At 33.8% G+C, this 20,440-nt stretch overlaps 1 protein-coding gene across 10 annotated transcripts in view; it reads right to left on the reverse strand.

Annotated features, from left to right (window-relative positions):
• Nucleotides 1–20,440, reverse strand: part of LOC126814921 (peripheral plasma membrane protein CASK) — a 416,793-nt gene that overhangs the window by 206,390 nt on the left and 189,963 nt on the right. For 8 of the 10 annotated variants that reach the window (XM_050540435.2, XM_050540444.2, XM_050540408.2 and 5 more), the window contains 3 exons: nucleotides 18,878–18,958; nucleotides 17,465–17,561; nucleotides 15,743–15,864 (listed from right to left, as the gene is read on the reverse strand). In XM_050540435.2, the coding sequence (XP_050396392.1) occupies nucleotides 15,743–15,864; nucleotides 17,465–17,561; nucleotides 18,878–18,958 (300 nt within the window). Of the gene's footprint in view, nucleotides 1–15,633; nucleotides 15,668–15,742; nucleotides 15,865–17,464; nucleotides 17,562–18,877; nucleotides 18,959–20,440 lie in introns of those variants that run through there. The other 2 variants (XM_050540452.2, XM_050540509.2) reach the window with 2 other exon arrangements.

Here is a 20,440-nt window from a genome sequence, read left to right on the forward strand (position 1 = left end):
GCTCGCTAGCCTGGAGGTCGGGTGTTCGATCTCTGCATTGGCCGAGAAAGTTCATCCCGATTTTCCGACGTGGTTTCCCCTTGTCAGTGATGCAGGACAGAGGGCCTGACAAGGACAGCTGTCTAGTCCTTCGGATGAGACGAAAAACCGGGGTCCCGTGTAAACATTGGAATGCACGTAAAAGATCCCTTGGCAGTTGGAATTCAATATAAGAGTAGGCGATAGTGCCGCTGCCCGGGCAAAATTTTCCTCATAGCACACTGTATGGCGTATGCCCGTCTTCATTAGCTCAGTATAGGAGCAGAACAGTAGGACGTTAAACCCCATTTCATTTCATTTCATTTCTAATACCTTGCATGTCAAGAGTACACAGGTCGATCTGGATTTTCTGAATGACATTTCCCATGCCACGCCTCTTTCCTGCAACACTAACAGAGAGGGAGAGAATGCCAGGCCTCTGTCCTGCACCACTAACGGAGAGAGAACTGGGGTTTAACATCCTATCAACACAAACTAGGTCATTTTGGGAGTAACATATGGTTCAATTTTATTTCAATAATTGGTTTGCACATATGGGTCTTTAGCATTGGGAGGACCCGGAAAAAAAACACAAGCTTGACTAATGACAGACCTTATGACACAGCGCGAACATGCTAATCATTCGGCCATCCAACCCTTCACATCACTAACAAGGAAAAACAAAGCTGGAAAAACCTGACAAACTTTCTCACCTCACATCAGGACTAAACCCAGACCTTATGGTTAGTGAGGAGAGAGAGAGAGAGAGAGAGAGATGGGGTTTAACGTCCACTCGACACAAACTAGGTCATTTCCTGACAAACATATGGTTCAATTTTATTTCCATAATTCGCTTGTGCATAGGGGTCTTTAGCAGTGGGAGGAAACCGGAGGGCCCGGAGAAAACACATGAGGTTGTGGACAGGCGACCCTCGCAAATAAACAACATCATAAGCCAATTGCATTTCCAAATGAGTTCTGTCTCCTAAATTAAGACCTACCTAAACTTCGATGCTCCCATTGGTTATTTCACACTTAGACTATGCCAATTAACTTTAATCTGGAGCACCAGAAGCAGCTCTTGATTGACTTCAAATCGCTCAAAACAATGCCGCAAGACTTGTGACAGGAACATCAAAATATGATCACACCTCCCTGTATATGAAGCAGCTACACTGGACGTGATAAAACCCTACTAGCTGATCCCCGCATTCAGCACTAGGTGGGCAAGTTTTAATTTTCCATTAGGAGGTGGCAAACTTTGGATTGAACTACCTAGAGACATCAGAGAGTGTACCCAACTATCTCAGTTTAAATCTTAACTAAAGACTCATCTGTTTAGAGAATCATATAAATAGAATTATGTGTGTACCATTGTGTAAATAAGCCTTAGAAATAACTATTGTTATAATGTAGCGCTTTAAAATGAAATAATAATAATAATAAAGCTCTTAATATGATCACTGACAAAATCCTTATTTTCTTGTCAAATTTTATGCCCAATATAACATCATGCATAATACAAAATGAATATAACACAAGATTAAATAAATACAAAGCTTAATGTTATCAAGAACTATATATTAATATTTTATAAATTTTTCCAATAATCGCTGTGATGGTTTTATTTTAACTGAGATGATGATATTAAAACTTTATTCAAATATAACAAATCGTTTAACAAAAAAAAAAATCAAAACGATTTAGTTTAAATAAATACAAAGCTAAATATTTTCCAGAACTATATACTAATTTTTTATAACTTTTTTCAATAATAGCTGTGATGTTTTTATTAAAACTTTACTCAAATGTAACAAATCGTTTAACAAAAAAAGCCCAAAACGGTTGAGTTTTCATTGACAAAGAGAAGGTAATGAACATTAAATCACCCATAAACAACCAGGCTTTTAGAAGTTGATTCCATTAAACAATCAATGATACTTTCACAACTATGCACAGTCAACGACAATATAGTTAAAGATGCCTTCCCACTGACAAACTGTGTGTTTTTATGATATATTTGGCCTAAAAATATATTGAAACTAATCAAAAGTTTGCCTCAAATCCCTCTCAAAACATCATAATCGTACGAAACTAACCCATGCCATAAGAAACTATTTCAAGCATTCTTGTTTGTTACTTGACTTGATGGAGAATCCATTTTCAGCTTTAACTTGCTGTTAGTCGCTGTCCATTTACCATAATATTTGAAGCCTAAGTAAATTCTTGGCCTATCCTTTGCCAACCGCCTTTCCCTTTGTTTACATGTGGAGTCTGCTGTACATTTAAGTCTCTTAGTGAAAAAGGAGCCTTGCCTGCTTAGTGCTAAATTCTAAATACAGGGAGAAAGAGAAATGGGGTTTAACGTCCGTTCGACATAAACTAGGTCATTTAGGGACTAACATATGGTTCAATTTCAATTCATTGCGTCGTGTGTGTGTCAGGGTCTTTAACAGTACTGAGAGGAAGCCAGAGAACCCAGAGAAAACCCACTCCTTGTCACGTACAAGCGGGGAATCAAAATCATACCACTTGACTCAATGACAGACCTTATGACGCAACACATTCACATTAACCATTTAGCCATCCAACCCCCCTCTGTGAGGTTTCATAGCTCACCCTACTCCTCGTCACGCACAAGCAGGGAATTGAAAACACATCAATTGAATCACGTTAAACCATTCGACCATCCAACATCTTGTCTCATTTTGTAGCGAAAGCCCTGTACTAGATGTTACTGTCACTTTAAGACAACTATGCTTTAATGAATTTAATAGAAACCTAACACAATGTCAATTTGCACATTGATGCGATAACATATAATTAATATTTGTTGTCTTAGACATAAAGTTGAACAAAAGGGACAGAAATCGTAAATCAATGTTAAAGAGAAACATGTTAAATAGATAATTTGAGCACATTATAAACAAGAGAAAAACATGTGTCTCTTATCATGTGATGTTGTTTCCATGGAAATGAGTTGATTCCAGTTGTAAGAGCGCTTATGTGAACGGCAACTAGTTCCCATAAGTGGCAGAAAGTTAACTATGGGAAACTGGCTTAAACTGACTGAAACTTTCAGTTGTAAGAGGTGCATGCTCAGGTCAAAACATTTTCAGATGCATCCAACGCCATTTGCACTCAGTTGTAAGGGGGTTGGATGGCTGAATGGTTAGCACGTGTACGTTTTATCATTAGGTCTCTCATTGAGTCAACTGGCATGGTTTTGATAACCTGGTTGTATGTGACAAGGAGTAGGGTCGCTTGTTCAACCTCATGGGTTTTCTCCGGGTTCTCTAGTTTCCTACGACTTCTAAAGACCCCTGTGCCCATGCGAATTATTGAAATAAAATTGAACCATAGGTAAGTTCTGAAATGACCTGGTGTGTGACAAGTGGACGTTAAACCCCATTTCTCTCTCTCAGTTGTAAGGTTGACATAAGCCCTCCCCCCCACCCCCAACAGTTGAGGTGGTGAATAACTAACCACCTGGTCTAAGGTACAATCCCATTGTGGACAGAGAAAGTTCTTCAAGATTTTCCAGCATGTTTCCCCATGTCATTGGTACAGCATAGGGAACAGTGTCTGGTCATTCAGATGGAACAAAAACCCAGGTACCATGTATATGATGGCATGCACGTAAAAGCACTTTTGGCAGTTGAGTATGAGTAGGGGGATACGACATGGCGTATATCCGTCTTTATCAGAATCTTAAGACCTTAAACCCCATTTCATTTCATAATTAGTTAGTTTCGATTCCCGGGTTGTATGTGACACAGAGTAGGGTCGCCTGTCCAACCTTGTGGGTTTTCTCCGGGTCCTCCGGTTTCCTCCCACTACTAAAGATCCCTACGCACAAGCGAATTGTTGAAATAAAACTGAACCGTGTGTTAGTCCCTAAATAACTCTCTCTTTCTCTCATAATTAAATAAACTTCTACAGTAGTGAAAACACAGAAAGATGGCGACCATTTTTGTTCATACACAGAATGTCACTTTAATCCTTGGAAGTCAAAATAGAACTCATAGAAATCATTTTTTTTATATTTTCTCATTGAATCAAGAAACCAATGAAAAAGATTAATATGGTGAAAAGAAAAAATCAATGTAATCCATGTAAGTAATCTTGTGTTCTTCATTAGCGTAATTAGTTTTCCATGTTCATCAACATTAATAATACCACAGGCTTAACTGCATTAAATTTATTATATACAAATTTAAAAACAAACAGATATAACAAATATAATAATTCCAAGACTGAACGTGGGTGGAAGAATCCTTGAAACAGTGCAGGTCAGCGTGAATTTCAGTGATACTGTAGCAGCAAAGAGGAAGCAATCCTTTGAAAATAATCCCAAAATAAAATCCCCCTAGCAACACACTTATCATGTCAGCTATTAATGATCAGATACAAACTTCTGACTGAGTAAATGGCAAGTTATTGAGCAACTGACATCAACTGTTGAGGACATATACAAGCTTCCGAGTTAAGTAAGTCAAACTGTTAAGTCATAAGAATTTGTTCACTAAATGACTCAAACTATTGAGTTATTGATAAAACTTTTTAGTACATGACAATTTATTGAGTAATTGACATAAACTGTTGAATGGGTCATAAAAGCTTCTGAGTTAATGACAAATTATTGAGTAATTGAGTCAAACTAGTAAAACTATTGAGTATGTCAAACTGTTTAATTAACAATGTTTAATTAAGTCATAAGAATTTGTTGAGTAAATGACTCAAACTATTGAGTTACTGATAAAACATTTTAGTACATGACAATTTATTGAGTAATTGACATAAACTGTTGAATAGGTCATACAAGCTTCTGAGTAAATGACAAATTATTGAGTAATTAAGTCACACTATTGAGTAAGTCAAACTGTTATGTCATTATAATTTGTTGAGTAAATGACTCAAACTATTGAGCTACTGATAAAACTTTTTAGTACATGACAATTTATTGAGTAATTGATACAACTGTATGTTGAGTAAGTTATACAGACTTTTGATCGAGTTGGTGACACAAACTACGATAAAATATTTTAGTAAATGACATATTATTAAATATATGATACAGTCTGTTATGTAATCATTTTTATGATACAAAAGTTGTGAAAATAATACTGATACAAACTACTGATTTACATGACGCAATCTATTTCACTAAATAACACAAACTATTTCACTAAATGGCACAAACTATTTCACTAAATGATACAAACTATTTCACTAAAAGATACAAACTATTTCACTATATGACACAAACTATTTCACTATATGACACAAACTATTTCACTAAATGATAAAAAACTATTTCTCTAAATGGCACGTAATTGATACAGACTATTAAGTCAATGGGTGATATAAACTGTTCAGTAAGCAGTGATACAGACTATCCAGTGTCACATATTCATTGTCAGTGATAAAAACCATTCAGTAAGCAGTGATAGAAACTAGTTAGTGATACAAACTATTCTGTAATACAAACTATAAAGTCAGTTAGATACAAACTATTCAGTTAGTGATAAAAACTATTCAGTTAGTGATAAAAACTAAAAACTATTCAGATAGTGATACAAACTATCCAGTGATACAAACTATAAAGTCAACGTGTGATACAAAGTATTCAGTTAGTGATACAAACTATAAAGTCAGTTAGTGATACAAACTATTCAGTCAGTGATACAAACTACAGGTGGGTAAGACAAACCAACTGATCGACTAAATGATCACTTCCAAGCATTCAATAAAACCTTTGGAGTAGAAATGTTTCATTAAGTGATAAGTAAATAATCTTTCATCTCCATACAGAACAAGACTAAATCAATAGGACATTCCCACATCAAATTAACACCATTTGGTAAGTGACATGATCTTCACCTTTAGTTAAAACTGAACAATTTAATAAAATGATAGAGTAGAACAAAATGACAGTAAGAAACTTCACCAACAAAATGAAATTTGGTTTAATGTCCTACTGTTCTGCTCCGAACTAGGCTAATGAAGACAGGCATACAGTTTGCTATGAGGGAAATTTTGGCCGGACAGCGGCACTACGGCCTACTCTTATATCAAATTCCAACTCTCAAGGGATCTTTTATGTGCACGCCAATGAGTACACAGGACCTCGGTTTTAACTTCACCAACAACATGCAATCAACAAATATATAGAATATAAACACTGTAACCTAGGTATCATTTAATCTTCTGTATTTAGCATTAATTTTTTCCACATTCATTCAATATCATATCCTTGTTTAACAAAATTGTAAAAATCATTTAAAATCACCAAAATTCATCTAATTTGTACTTGTGTCCAGTTTAAAGCTGACCATTCAATTGTGATAATAGGTTCCAATTTACAATCATTTTATTACTCGAACATAGTTAAAAAATAAACAACCCAATTGATTATTGATGTATAATGATTAATTTTTTAAGTGGTCCGGAAATTAAATAAGTACAAATTAGATGATTTTGGGTGATTTTAAATGATTTTTACAAGTTTAAAACAAAGATTTGATATTTTAATAAATGTGAAAGAAATTAGTGCTAGATACACAAGATTAAATAATACACAGATTACAGTGTCATAACCTCGGTCTTTATTCATGAAATCTAAAATTAAAATATTTTGAGAATTCAGCATTTTCATTGGATGAGAGTTAAAATCTTTGAACATATTTTAGTCCATGAAAGTAAGCAATCCTAAAGTATTTTAGTTTTAAGATTTTTGTGAACAAATGCCCATATTCTTAATATACACACTGCCTAACAACAAAATATCACAGGTATAGCAAAATAGACCTATGTCATGTTCCAGTTTTCAAACTTTTTTTTAGATTACTGTCAATCTGTCATATATATTTTTTTACATCCTCAGCACATTTGTCAATTTACCAGCAACACTGTGCAATAAAATGAAATGAAATAAGTTTTTAAGAAATTTTTAATTCGAGTACATTTTCCGTTGTGGAAAATTTGTCATTTTCCGAAAAATACAAATGGCTCGCAGACACTTGAACAAGGTAATTACCTTTCAAACAAAACCTTTAAATCCAGTTGATACTTCAGCTTGTTTTGTTGCCACAATAATTGAATGTCCTTTTCTATTACCTTTTACAGATGGCTTGACTGGAATAGTGATAACGGGACTGGCTTAACGTCCAATGGTCAGCTAGATTTAACAGATTTAATTTAGCACTAGAATCCTTTACACTTTCTATTTAATGCAGAACAAAAACAAGCACCCTCGTTTCTTGTGTAAAAATATAATCTGGAATCACATTAGTTTCATATCAAAACTGTCTTTTTTGTTTAATTTTGGGGGGAATTTCAAACACCTGAACTTTTCCTCAAATATCCTGAGGAAATTAAAAACAGATTAACACAGGGTATATTTATTTAATCTAATTGAAAGAGGAAAAAAGATCTGAATGATTCCTTAATGAAGGTCTTATCTCCATATTTCCCAAGAAAGCACTAAAAAAAGACAAAAATAGACCTGGCTGAATTAAACTTTTGTCTGCTTACTTCCTTATGTTTGCATGCTCGGACAAAAACACAAATTAAAACGTCTGACAAGTGTAGAAAAGTTGAAAAACATTTACTATTAATCCTGGAGGAACGACATCCATGTATATTTGATATTTCCTAGTAGTTGTCGGAGGTCAGGAGACACAAATAGAAACGTTTTAACGAGTTTAGGTTGATTGCAGACACGCAAAATGAACCAGCAAGAGATCACTGAAAAATTAGACTGCTGATTGTGTTGACATCGTCACCTAATACTTCTGAACATATCATGTACTTTAACCAATTGCAGGAAATTGAATTTCTTTCACTCAGTCGACCGTCACAATCTTGTAAAATACCTAACTCGATGTCGACTCCAGGTTAATTACCAAAAGTGCCTGAAGTATGACACAAAACGAAACCAAATCCTTCTTCCTTACAAACTTTTCTCAAATGGTGTGATTAGCTAAATGTAAGTGGCTTAATTGAAGCAATTTTGACAGAAATTTGGACAATAAATCTCAACGACATGTCTGTCACTTCCAATAAAAAATATAATCCCCGAGCTGGGTTTTTAAATAAGCGACTCCAAATCTCACGATTCGGATATATGATGTCACAGCCTCGAGGAAAACGAACCGGAACATTGGCAATTTCCTTCTTCTTACTTTTCACCCACCATTTAGCAGCAGACTATTTCTTTGAAAGACTCTGTAATCGCTTGATTCATTTCAAAAGATGTCTGCACAAAGGCTCGGTGAACAAATATTTTTATACGTGAAATTGGCGAGAGCTTTAATATCTTTCCAACATTGACATTATAATCAAAGATTCCAATATGTGAAAGGAACAGTGTTGTTACTCTGTAAATGGCCGCCATTATTGGAGCCATGATTGCTCAGTTATTCCATGTTTTGCGGAAATAATAATCCATGTGAGAGATGATCTGTTATTAAAGTTTTTCATGACTTTTCATTACTTGATGGCAAGTAGATCAGTCTATCATTGATTTCTTGCAGAAAAACTTCAGAATTATACAGAAATATTACTTTAAAAATGAGGGATAATACTTTAAAAAATGATGAGATTTTTAAAATAACGTGATTTTAAAATAACATTATAACTAAAATGGTTTTATGAATGAGGCTCCAGGTCAAAGGTCATATCATAAAGGTATTTCGTGGCTTAAAAGATATTACTTTCAGAAAGGAAAATAATAAGTGAAAATGAATTAATGAATGACAGAAATAGGGAATAATGTCCTATTTATGTGAAAATGAGGTGATTTTAAAATAAACTAATATCTAAAAAGGAAAGAGGGTTTTTATGAATGATGCTCCATGTCAAGAAATATTACTTTGAAAATGAAGGATGATATTGAAAAATGAGTCACATTAAAATAAAATAATCCATTCAAGTAAAAAAAAAAGACAGTCCTAATATAAACAGCATTCCAAAAAAATTAAAAAAAATTTTTTTTTAAAAAGAAGGCCTAGAAAATCTACTAATTTAAATCCCCTACAGAAAAAATAAAGGATTTTAGTAAGAGAAAAATCAATATGAAAAATATACAGTTATATAGTTATATTTATTTCATTCCTGACAGAAATGTTTTACAAAAGAAATACCTCCCCCCCACCACTCCAAAAAAAATAAAATAATAATAATTAAGTAAATGAAAACTTTATATTTCATCCTTCATAGAAATGTTTTAATTTAGAAAATTGAAGTCAAGCAAATCTGAATAACGCTGCAAAAAGAAAGAATGATGTAATGGAAAAATTAAGATGGACGAGATTTGTATACCCACCGGATTAACCAATATAAATATTTTCAGGTTATGATCATTTGATTTCTTTAAATAAATCATGTATTTGTTCACGGTTAGTTGCAATGAGTCAAATGGTTGTATTATTGATTAACTATTAATGTTATGTGTTTCTTATGAAATTTGGTCACGTTCACACGACAAATTTTCCTTTTTATTAAATTAAGAAAAGTTCTTCTGCAGGAATCCTTGTAGCTTTAAAAATAGGTATCAATTTAAAATGTCATTCAGAGACCACCAAAAATTAAATTAAGATATTGATTAAAGGAAAGGGACAGAAATCATGATTTTAATTTAGAGACCTAATCCCTTTCTAAAACCCTTGTTGAGCAAAAACATTGTATAAAAACTTGAGCTGTTGACAAAACTTGGGTCGATCATCGATTCATGTAGAAGTTATGTTACTTAATAAAATTACCATCTTCAAAAAAGAGTTTGAAGCCATGAATGTAATTAAATTATTTACACCTATTAAACTCTAGCCAACAAAAATGTGATAAATAATGAAAAGCTTTCTATGTAAGTAATGAAATGGGCGTTAGAGTGCTCACCCCTTGATAAATCAATCCGCTCATGTTTCACTCTATGTCCTTCAAATTATTCCGGCTCTCGAGACATCAGACAAATACATTACCTATCCAAATAATGGGAGGAAAATTCAATGAAATGAAATAGAGTTTAAGGTTCTATACTTGAAATAATTCAAAGGAAACTAGATTAAATAAAAGATGACCTTAGGCACTCCAACCCTTGACCCTACAGACACAAACTGATAATTACTTTGAGCTTTGCATCCTAGAAAACCCAAATCCCTTGCTTAAAATTGTATCAGGAAGGTTTGACAAAGAAAAAGGCGGGGGTGGATGACCGAATGGTCAATGAGTCGACTGGTGTGGTTTCGATTCCCTGGTTGTACGTAACAAGGAGTAGGGTCTTCTGTCCAACCTCGTGGGTTTTCTCTGGGTCCTTCGGTTTCCTCCCACTGCTAAAGACACCTACATGCAAGCGAATTATTGAAATAAAATTGAACCATGTTAGTTCCAAAATGACGTAGTTTGTGTCGAGCTAAATCTGCCTATTGCAGGTCTTTCTTTAGACCTTAAATGTTTTATTAATTATTAATTATTATAAAAAAACTTTCATGCAACATTCCAGATTTCGGACATTTGATATTTCTTATGATTTTCAACATCATATAATGAAATTAAGTAAGATATCTTTGAATATAAATCTTGGATATGCTCATATGATATCTGTATATAACACAGGAATTTGATTATGAAATGACATCATTAAATATGACATATAATGAAATTACAATATTTTTGAATGTAAATCTTGGATATATGCTCACACAGTATCTGTATATGACAAAGGAATTTAATTATGAAATGACATCATTAAATATGACATAAACCTAATACATACAAATATACAAACAGATGTTACACTATTAACTAGTTGTATATATCATTACAATGATATTATACAGTAAAACTTGTCCTAGATGGCACTTAAAATTTGTATTTTTTCTTTGACATTCTGGTTAATCTTAGCATTTTGTTTATTTTTTCATAAAAGGGATAGAATTCCCTGCCTTCATTAGCCAAGGTGGTACGAAAAGAGAAAAGTTTGATAACCATATTTTCCAGTGTATAGGACCAGTGTTGGGAATTTAACATTTTCCTTGTCAGACATTTTACTGAAAATAAAGGGGCATAACTCTTATCATTATTTAAGCAGGTGGTTTCAGACCACAATTAAAAATCATGCATCAACAAATAAAAAATAGGTACATAATAAAAAAATAGGTGCACCTCGCTATTTGTCATATTTAATTCCTGTATGGTATCAGTAATATTCCTATTATATATGAAACACAGCATTAATGTTCGATTAACATGACGAGTACAGGGCCGTAACTAGCTCAGAGCAACAAGGGGGGTGGGAAGTGTTCTCAGGTGCCTGGGCGAGTAGGGCCAGGGAAATGAAATTAAATGTGGTTTCAGGTTCTATATACTTTTCCGCACCGACTAGACTAAGGTATTATGTGCGTTAGACCAGGGTTTTCTGTGTTTAACATATTTAAGCTAAATGAATTTAGTGCACTCTGTCAATAAAATGGTACCATAGCCTACAGCATCAGTAAATCTGATGTTATCATATCATTGAACTTTAATAATTGTATATTATTACTATATGATTAGAATACTGATTAAAAAACAAGAACACTCAGTGATCAACATCCCACGCCCTGTATATAAATAAAAAACACCAAATAGGTTTCCATGGAAACTCAAAAATTATAAAATTCTAAAAATTTAAAAATAGCAACAGGCATAACTACTATAATTGGTTGATGTGTGTACAAAGTTTGATAAAAAATATCTTGAACGGTTTATTAGATATACTCAGGAAGCAAATCAGATTGATGGGAAGAAAGGGACCCATTTCAATATCCCGTCCTAACTTTGTTTGGTGCAAGATAATAACAAATTTATTATTGTCTGGAAAAATAAATTACATTTACAAATACAGACAGTGTTGTACCTTGGGGTATCAGTTTTTATATCACAACTATGCATGATAAACTTTTCAAAGAAAAACAGTCGGTTTACTGAGATGTTAATACTGTGGAACTGTAAGGAACATATATCTGTTGTTTTTATTATGTCTGTTGTCAGTCGTCATATTACAGACGGACAGGGGCGACGACAATATACGTCCACATGAAAATATGGACGTATAAAAAAGGAATATTCCATTGGTTTTTTTATGTCAGTTATCAGTAGTCATATTACTGAGATGTACGCTTGAAAAGTTTAAACTGTATAAAAATAGCTAAATATTTAATAACTGTGAAAGTACTTTGGTCGGTTTTAATTATTTTCGACAGGATGCGACTATAATATCTGATCAAGCGCAAGTAAATCAATAAATATAAACTCTACATGATTATTTAATCGAGTTCACCATAACTCTTTTGTACTTGATCAACACAATCAATCTACGCAATACATCTTGTTTTGAGACAAATATAGTATTTTTTTTGTATTTTGGATGGAGTATTTTGGTTTATGGAATGCACCTACTCATTTTTAAAGACTACAGGATGCTCTTTTGATGGGAGGGCAGGGGAGGAGAAGGGAAGAGCCATAGGGTAAACTGTATAGAGATTGATATCAAGTTTTATCCATCAAATATAATAATGAATCATTATGTAATGTATGCACAGATATGTATCTTGTTTATTGCATGTATATGGCAGTCGAGGAGAGGGGAAGGGGCATCAAGGTAATGTATAGAGATTGATATCAATATTCATACATCATATCAATTATACATCAATCTGTATCTTGTTTATTCTATGTACATGGCAGGGGAGGAGAGGGGAAGGGTATTGCAATTAAATGTATCGAGACTGATATCAAGAATAATACATCAATTATACGTCAATCTGTATCTTGTTTATTGCAGAAATTAATGTAATCTGATTAAAATACAGATCTATATTTGGTTTCGTTTTTTTATACTTTCGATGGCCTACACTACATGAAGATCTGACCGGCTGTAGTGGAAGGTCGCATCAGAGGTCACACAAGCGGCTTTTGACCCTATGACATCAGACATTTGATGTTTCTAGTGGATTACCCACAGTTCTGTGCACCTTACGCCATCCCTAATCCCTCACATCATCCAGAATGTGGGTTATATAACAAATCTTCCAGATCCTAGTGTAGTAAAGACAAGTAAAACAAAATTTTGAACTATAACAAACGAAATGAAATAGTATCTGTGTTTTAATCAGATTAAAATTTATGAATCTGAGGGGAAAAAATATGTTGACAAATCCTGCAGAAAACAGAATTCAAATAAATATAGATTATTTTGTAATGCATGCTTATCCTTATTATTGTGTGTCCTTCAAAGAGATCAAAAATATTGTCAAACCTGAATGAAGTATGATTCAGATAATGCATTTTATTTAAATGAAAAATTTAAAGATATAATATTGATGGTGATTTTACTCTAAAAAAAAAAGAGTGCCCAATATGTTGGTGCATGTTCAAATAAATGTATCATGAAAATAATGATTAGTCATGACAATTAAACAAATAAAAATCAAACAACATTTAATTCTATATAATTCTAGCTAAGTGTTAAAACAAAAATAATTAATGTCCATTGGTGTCTATAAGAAAAAAACTATATCATGCAGTGAATCGGTACTAAACTTTACTGCTATGGTTTTTTGGGGAAGAAACAAATAGGGGCCCATTTTTTTTTCTTTTATTTACATTCACATTTTGTTAGAAATAAGTAGGAACATATAAGTACCTTCCTTATTTCACCATATGAAGATGTCTATATTAACACCTCAAATTCAGTTTAATAAATGTATTGAAAATCTAAAGTTTACATGCCTTATTCAAATCTAAACTATCAACTTTGTATTAATTTTCTAAAAGTCTACCTATCTAAGTAAATTCAGTCTTTAATAATAAAAATCTACCTAAGTAAATTCACTCTTTAATAATAAATATTGTCTAATAAACCATGCCAGTTAACACTCGAGGCAAAGAATTATGGGATATGCGTAAGAGATACTCACATTTAGTAAAGCATGGAGTTTTAAATTCGAGAATAATCGCTCTAGAAGTTCAGCCTAGAATTGAGTGAGGCATGCAATGTTAAAAATTGATCACAAAGTTTATAATTTGAGAAAAGCTTTGATGAATTTAATGAAAGATTTTGTAGCAGAAAAATTGATCACAAAGTTTATAATTGGAGAAAAGCTTTGATGAGTTTAGTGAAAGATTTTGTAGCAGAAAACAGGAAATTATGATCAAAGTAATCAAATATATTATTTCAATATATATTAATAATGGAGAGAGATATATATCCTCATATAAAATGCGGACATATAAGGACGTGTAATTATGAACTGTTGACAGTTTTGTACGGGTTGAGCAGGGTATTTTTTCTTTTTTCCACAATTTCTGGTGTATAGGATGCATATAAACGCTTGATAACCATTTTATCAAAATCATTTCAATTTTTAGCTTTTCAGCCACTCATGTATTGAGAACAATGTTTTGTTTAAAATTTCAAAACTTTAGAAATACAAGCTTTTGAGAAGAGCAGCCAATGACTGAATAAATAAACTTGCTCTTGTTACTGCACTCTATTATTGGTGAAGACTGAACATGATTTACCTCCCCTGACAGACTAAAAATATTTCTCCCATCTCCTTTCTGGATATTTTTCATATGTTTTTTATATCTTTTTTAGCATGTTATTTATTCAAATAGACTCAAAGATTAAAATATCACCAAAGCCTTAGTGAATACCAACTGATAAATATCAATAGGTGTATGTTTATTAACCTAACTTGACCAGAATTATCTCCCTTGAATAATTATTGTGATAATAGTCTTCAAGGTGTAAAGATGGACGATTTGTGATTAAAATTTCTTTTATAAAGATAAATAAGATATCAATGGTGAGACTGTTAAAGTTTGTATCTCAAAACAGTTTTCAGGAACGACAAAAGCAGTTCAATTTCTTTTTAAAACAAAAAATTCATTTTTGGAGCTGTGTGTAATATATATTTGTGTGTATAAAATGAAAATAAATTCAAGTTAATGTAGTGCATATGTCTTAAATTTGTATTTATGTATATCACTGTTGTCTTGATAAGAACAAAATCACATTAATCATGTCGATGATGAAATTTCTCTTTTGTAAATAATGCATGATGAATGTAAGTATATCTGTGAATAAAATTGAAGAGTCCAGGGGAAGAACGATCTAAGTCACATTTTTGTCTTTGTGCATAAAATAAAACAGATTTTTGGACGAGAATGCTTGACGCAAACAGAATGAGTGGGTTTAATTACAACTTCAAAATGATGTTTAACATGAACCATAATTACCAGTACAACTGACTTCAATTTTTCAGGCAAATTAAGGTTAAATAAAGAATACAATGAACTTGTATTTGTCCGGGAGGCCATTTCATAAGGGCCTTGGTTCGATGTGACTCCGATCGTTTTTACCTGAAATTGATTCTTCCACAGTAAGCTTATTCAATTTGCTACCAGATGGCACCATTAACTGGGGTTTGTTGATAAAGTGACTTAGATCATTCTTCCCCTGGGGTCTTCAATTGTATATAATATTGAACATCTAATTATCTATTTTGAATTTGTGACTGAATATGTTACATGCAATAAAGTGTTGGGCTAATTAAATTAAAATTAACTCACATTTAGTAACGAATGGAGCTTTTGTATCTTGTAAAACACTTTGTAAATTTGTTACTGTATATGTTGCATGCAATAAAGTGTTGGGATAAATAAATTAAAATTAACTCACATTTAGTAACGAATGGAGCTTGGTATCTTGTAAAACACTTTCTACAAATTCTTTTTCGTCCTCTGTACTATCAGCTAGACATTGTATCTCTTCTAAAGAATCGAGTACCTGGGACACAGCTCCTTGGATAAAATTATACAAAATTTATCTCCCTTAGTATTTTATTCTAAACTAAAATCTAGTTTCTGTTTGTGAAATGAAATGGAGTTTAACGTCCTACTGTTCTGCTCCTATACTGGGCTAATGAAGATGGGCATGTGCCATACAGTGTGCTATGAGGGAAATTTTGCCCGGGCAGCGGCACTACGGCCTACTCTTATATCGAATTCAAACTGCCAAGGGATCTTTTACGTGCATTCCAATATATATACACGGGACCTTGGTTTTTCGTCTCATCCAAAGGACTAGACAGCTGTAGTTTCTGTTTGTACCAGGATGAAAATAAATTGAAATGAAAGAGGGTTTAAGGTCCTGCTTTTCGATACCGACTGGGTTTACGAAGGCGGTTGTAAGCGAAATAATGCAAGCACAGCGGCTATTCCACCTAATATTGATCAGATTCCAATTGTTAAAGATACATTATGGGAGATTAGATAAAGAGCTGGCAATTTTCACTATAATTGTTTAAAAATAGATAACGTAAATAGAATATCTTAAAAATTTCAGTCAAATTGATCCACTCTGAACTGAGATATTTGCGATTGAATTTTGGGCCTAGCCTTGATCATCATTACTAAAGTCGGTCCGATAAAATACATAGTCTAGATTATCCATTTTTGATTTAATCATGAATGAGCGTTGAGCAGCAGGACAGATTATAATCCAGTAAATATCGCAGGTTAGCGATGACATCGAGAGTTGATTTTGGTCTGGATAAGTTAATCAATGTCTAATTAGTAATTTAGATAACATTTCAGGACTAAAGAAAGACCTGCAATAGGCAGATTTACCTCTCGTATAATGTATGTTTAAGGTTTCTTTTACTTAAAATGTCTCAGTGCTAGGCAACATACTTGAGTCTTGGGAGCATACGATCAAAGAAATGAAATGGGGTTTAACGTCCTACTGTTCTGCTCCGACTGGGCTAATGAAGACGGGCATATGCCATACAGTGTGTTATGAGGGAGATTTTGCCTGGACAGTGGCACTATGACCTACTCTTATATCGAATTCCAACTGCCAAGGGATCTTTTACTTGCACGCCAATGTATACACGGGACTTTGGCTTTTCGTCCCAATACAATCAAAGAGTTGGTTGCTAGCATCACCAATCCTCAGCATGTTGATAATGGAAGAAATATTTGGTCCTGTAGCACCATGTTTTTTGTCTTGTTTGCATGTTTATCTTCTAGGTTTATAGTTAAGTGGGGGTGGGGGGGTGGATGACCAAATAGTTAGCATGTGCGCGCTGTACCATACGGTCTGCCATTGAGTCAACTGGCGGGGGTTTCGATTCCCCGGTTGTATGTGGCAAGGAGTAGGGTTGCCTGTCCAACCTCAAGGGTTTTATTCGGGCCCTCCGGTTTCCTCCAACTGCTAAAGACCCCTACGCGCAAGCGAATTATATTGTAATAAAATTGAACCATGTGTTAGTCCCGAAATGACCTAGTTTGTGTTGAGTGGACGTAAAATCCCATTTCTCTCTCTCTCTTTATATCTGTATGACTGGGCTTCAAGGGCTTTAAAGTTCTAAGGATAAGTATAACATAATAATAATCTCACCAGCAGATGTAACATCATCCCCTTCTATATCTGGGGGTGGGGGATCATTATAAAATGACGTCCATTTGGAACTGGAGACTGCTGCCATTATAGCACCCTGTAAGAATATAGAAAGGGAGACAACTAGTATTATTACTGTTGGAAACAGAACTATGATATATGTAAACTTCCATAGCACCATGGACAGAAGCTCTGTCAGGGGTACCCCACCACTAGAAATGTCTGTCAGAGTGTTTTTGTAATACCTGAAGATGTACGGTACACTGCAATAAGATTTTCTTGTGGTACACTTTTGAGCCAATCTAGCCTAGTTGGGGATCATGGTATTTAGGGCATGGAATACCACACCCACCACCAGAAACCCGGCAGACTTACATTCTGATGATACCAGATATACATACATTGATACCATATAGGAGAAAATTGGTACACTTTTCAGCTAGGTTGACCCCCTGGGCTCCCGGTCTATATCTACTAAAATTTGGATTTTATCTTTAGTTAAGATTTCGAGAAACAGTGCCCTGTTAATCGAGTTAATCAGTATTGAGTAGCAGTGTATCAATAACACTAACAGACTAAAATTTCGGAAAAGTGTGACTGAAATAAAGTCTATATCTGTTGGATTTACAATATTATGCAGAGCTTTATTACAGTTACACTATTTTAAAAAGATTATTATGAAGATTTCAAGTAGTGTTACAACTACTCTTTCTTCAAAGCAGTGCCAGAAACGTAGGCCTATCGGAATAATTTAAATGATATTTCAGGGTTGATTCCTATTTTGAACATGCAATATTCACAACCATGTCATTTGTTGACGTAACAGCCATTCACTCGGTAGTGCTGATATCAATCAAGTAAAATTTTACGCACTGATACATCGGGAGCAAACATTGATACTTTCAATGCATGGATACATCGGTAAATTAGACCACACAGAAACTCATTTAGTACCCATATTAATACCAGTGCCTACCTTTGTTATATATTCGCTAATATCTATCTCATTTTGTAAAGAAAATCCATGAATTATTTTTATTCTATCAAAACAGCATGTCATTTAAAGACTCAGGGGATGTAACTCTGAATAATATAAGGGGAGGGCTTAAACCTTGCTTTTAGCAGTAATTGGTGATAGATACTAGATGATTGTAAATAAACTAGCAAGAAATTTTGAAAAATCGTCATAAAAACTGTCAACAACTTTTTACAGTTAAAAAGGGGAAAGAGAATTGTCTATGTCAGAAATACAAGAAGCAAAATCTATGATTAGCATTTGTTTGAATCAAGTTAGCTACTTTGTAGCAAACTTATTAGCACTGGGTAATTTTTGATTCGCAATATACGATGCGAATTCGGTTATCGAGACCCCTGAAAGGTACCAATATACTGCTATTGGAATCAGAAACTTACTTTAAGTTTTCTTCTGGCATTAAATTTTTTCAGTTCTTCAACAGTTTCATGTAAATGTACTTTTGGTATGTTTCTTTTATCCTGAAACATGTAGAATATTATCATTAAAACTTGAACAAGCCAACAGTGAGGCTGATGTCCCCCGCTGAAATCCCGAAATAAATAGATGACATATATTAATTAATTGCATGTTTATCTTTTTCAAAAGTATCCAGCAATCAAACTGATTATTAAGTATACATTAAGTTTCATCACTCTCTATCAGATAGAATCAAAATAAACAAGGCATTGACCTAATAAACACATACACCAAGTTTGAACATTCTAGCTCAATTAAAAGTTATCGTGTCCCAAAGCATCAACCAATCAAATTGCTTATCTCTGCTTACCCTAAGCGGAAAATGCTCATCTTCGAACTCCATCAAGGCATTGACCTAATCAACACATACACCAAGTTTGAACATTCTAGGAAGAGAGTTATCGTGTCCCAAAGCATCAACCAATCAAATTGCTTATCTCTGCTTACCCTAAGCGGAAAATGCTCATCTTCGAACTCCATCAAGGCATTGACCTAATAAACACATACACCAAGTTTGAACATTCTAGCTCAATTAGGAAGAGAGTTATTGTGTCCCAAAAAGTGTGACGGACAGACAGACGGACGGACAGACAGACGGACGAACCCATTTTAATAGTCCCCTGCTTTCTTCGAAAGGCGGGGGACAATTAGATTGACTGAGACATGGTGAGAAATAACAAATGATCAGGGGTTAGTGCCAAATTATAAGGCCAGCTCAATTTTTCGTCATAGGTCACGAGATGTAAACGGGGCTAGCGCTAATCCCAACCCTAACCCTAACCCTGGACCTAGCCCCAATGCTTACCCTAACCCTAACCTACAATCTCGCCAACAATCATGTGCCCTAATCTTATTTACATCTTAGTTTTCTCAGCGACCTTGACAAAAATTGAGCTGGCCTTAACAAATAGATTTAGCCATGATGAGCCCACCTTTAACAAATAGATGATGAGCTGGCCTTTAACAAATAGATTCAGCCGTGATGAGGATGTGACAGAAGAATTCTTCTATGCTTGCAGTTTACACTAGCCTCTGCTAATGGCCAAGTTTACTACGCACCAAGATTCTTGGTATAATAAAACAAATTTTATAATATTTATGCTATGAAGAGTTGTCTTCTCTTGCAGTTTACACTATATTATAATATTCATGATAAAATAACATAGTATATAGAAATGCAAGGGAACTCTTTTGCAAAGCCTGACAATAGAAACAGGGTTTTACACAGGTCATTAACTGAAATTTAACAAGACAGTTCCTTGCAAAAATAAAATGACTAATAAGTAAAACTCAGTTATATACTGGATAACTGAGGCCACCTCATTACACATTATATAACATGATGAGTTATACACTGGATAACTGAGGCTACGACATTACACATTATATACCATGATGAGTTATATATTGGATAACTGAGGCTACGACATTACAGATTATATAACATGATGAGTTATATACTGGATAAATGAGGCTACGACATT

The sequence above is a fragment of the Patella vulgata genome, chromosome 1, assembly GCF_932274485.2.
Source record: "Patella vulgata chromosome 1, xgPatVulg1.2, whole genome shotgun sequence".
NCBI lineage: Eukaryota > Metazoa > Mollusca > Gastropoda > Patellidae > Patella > Patella vulgata.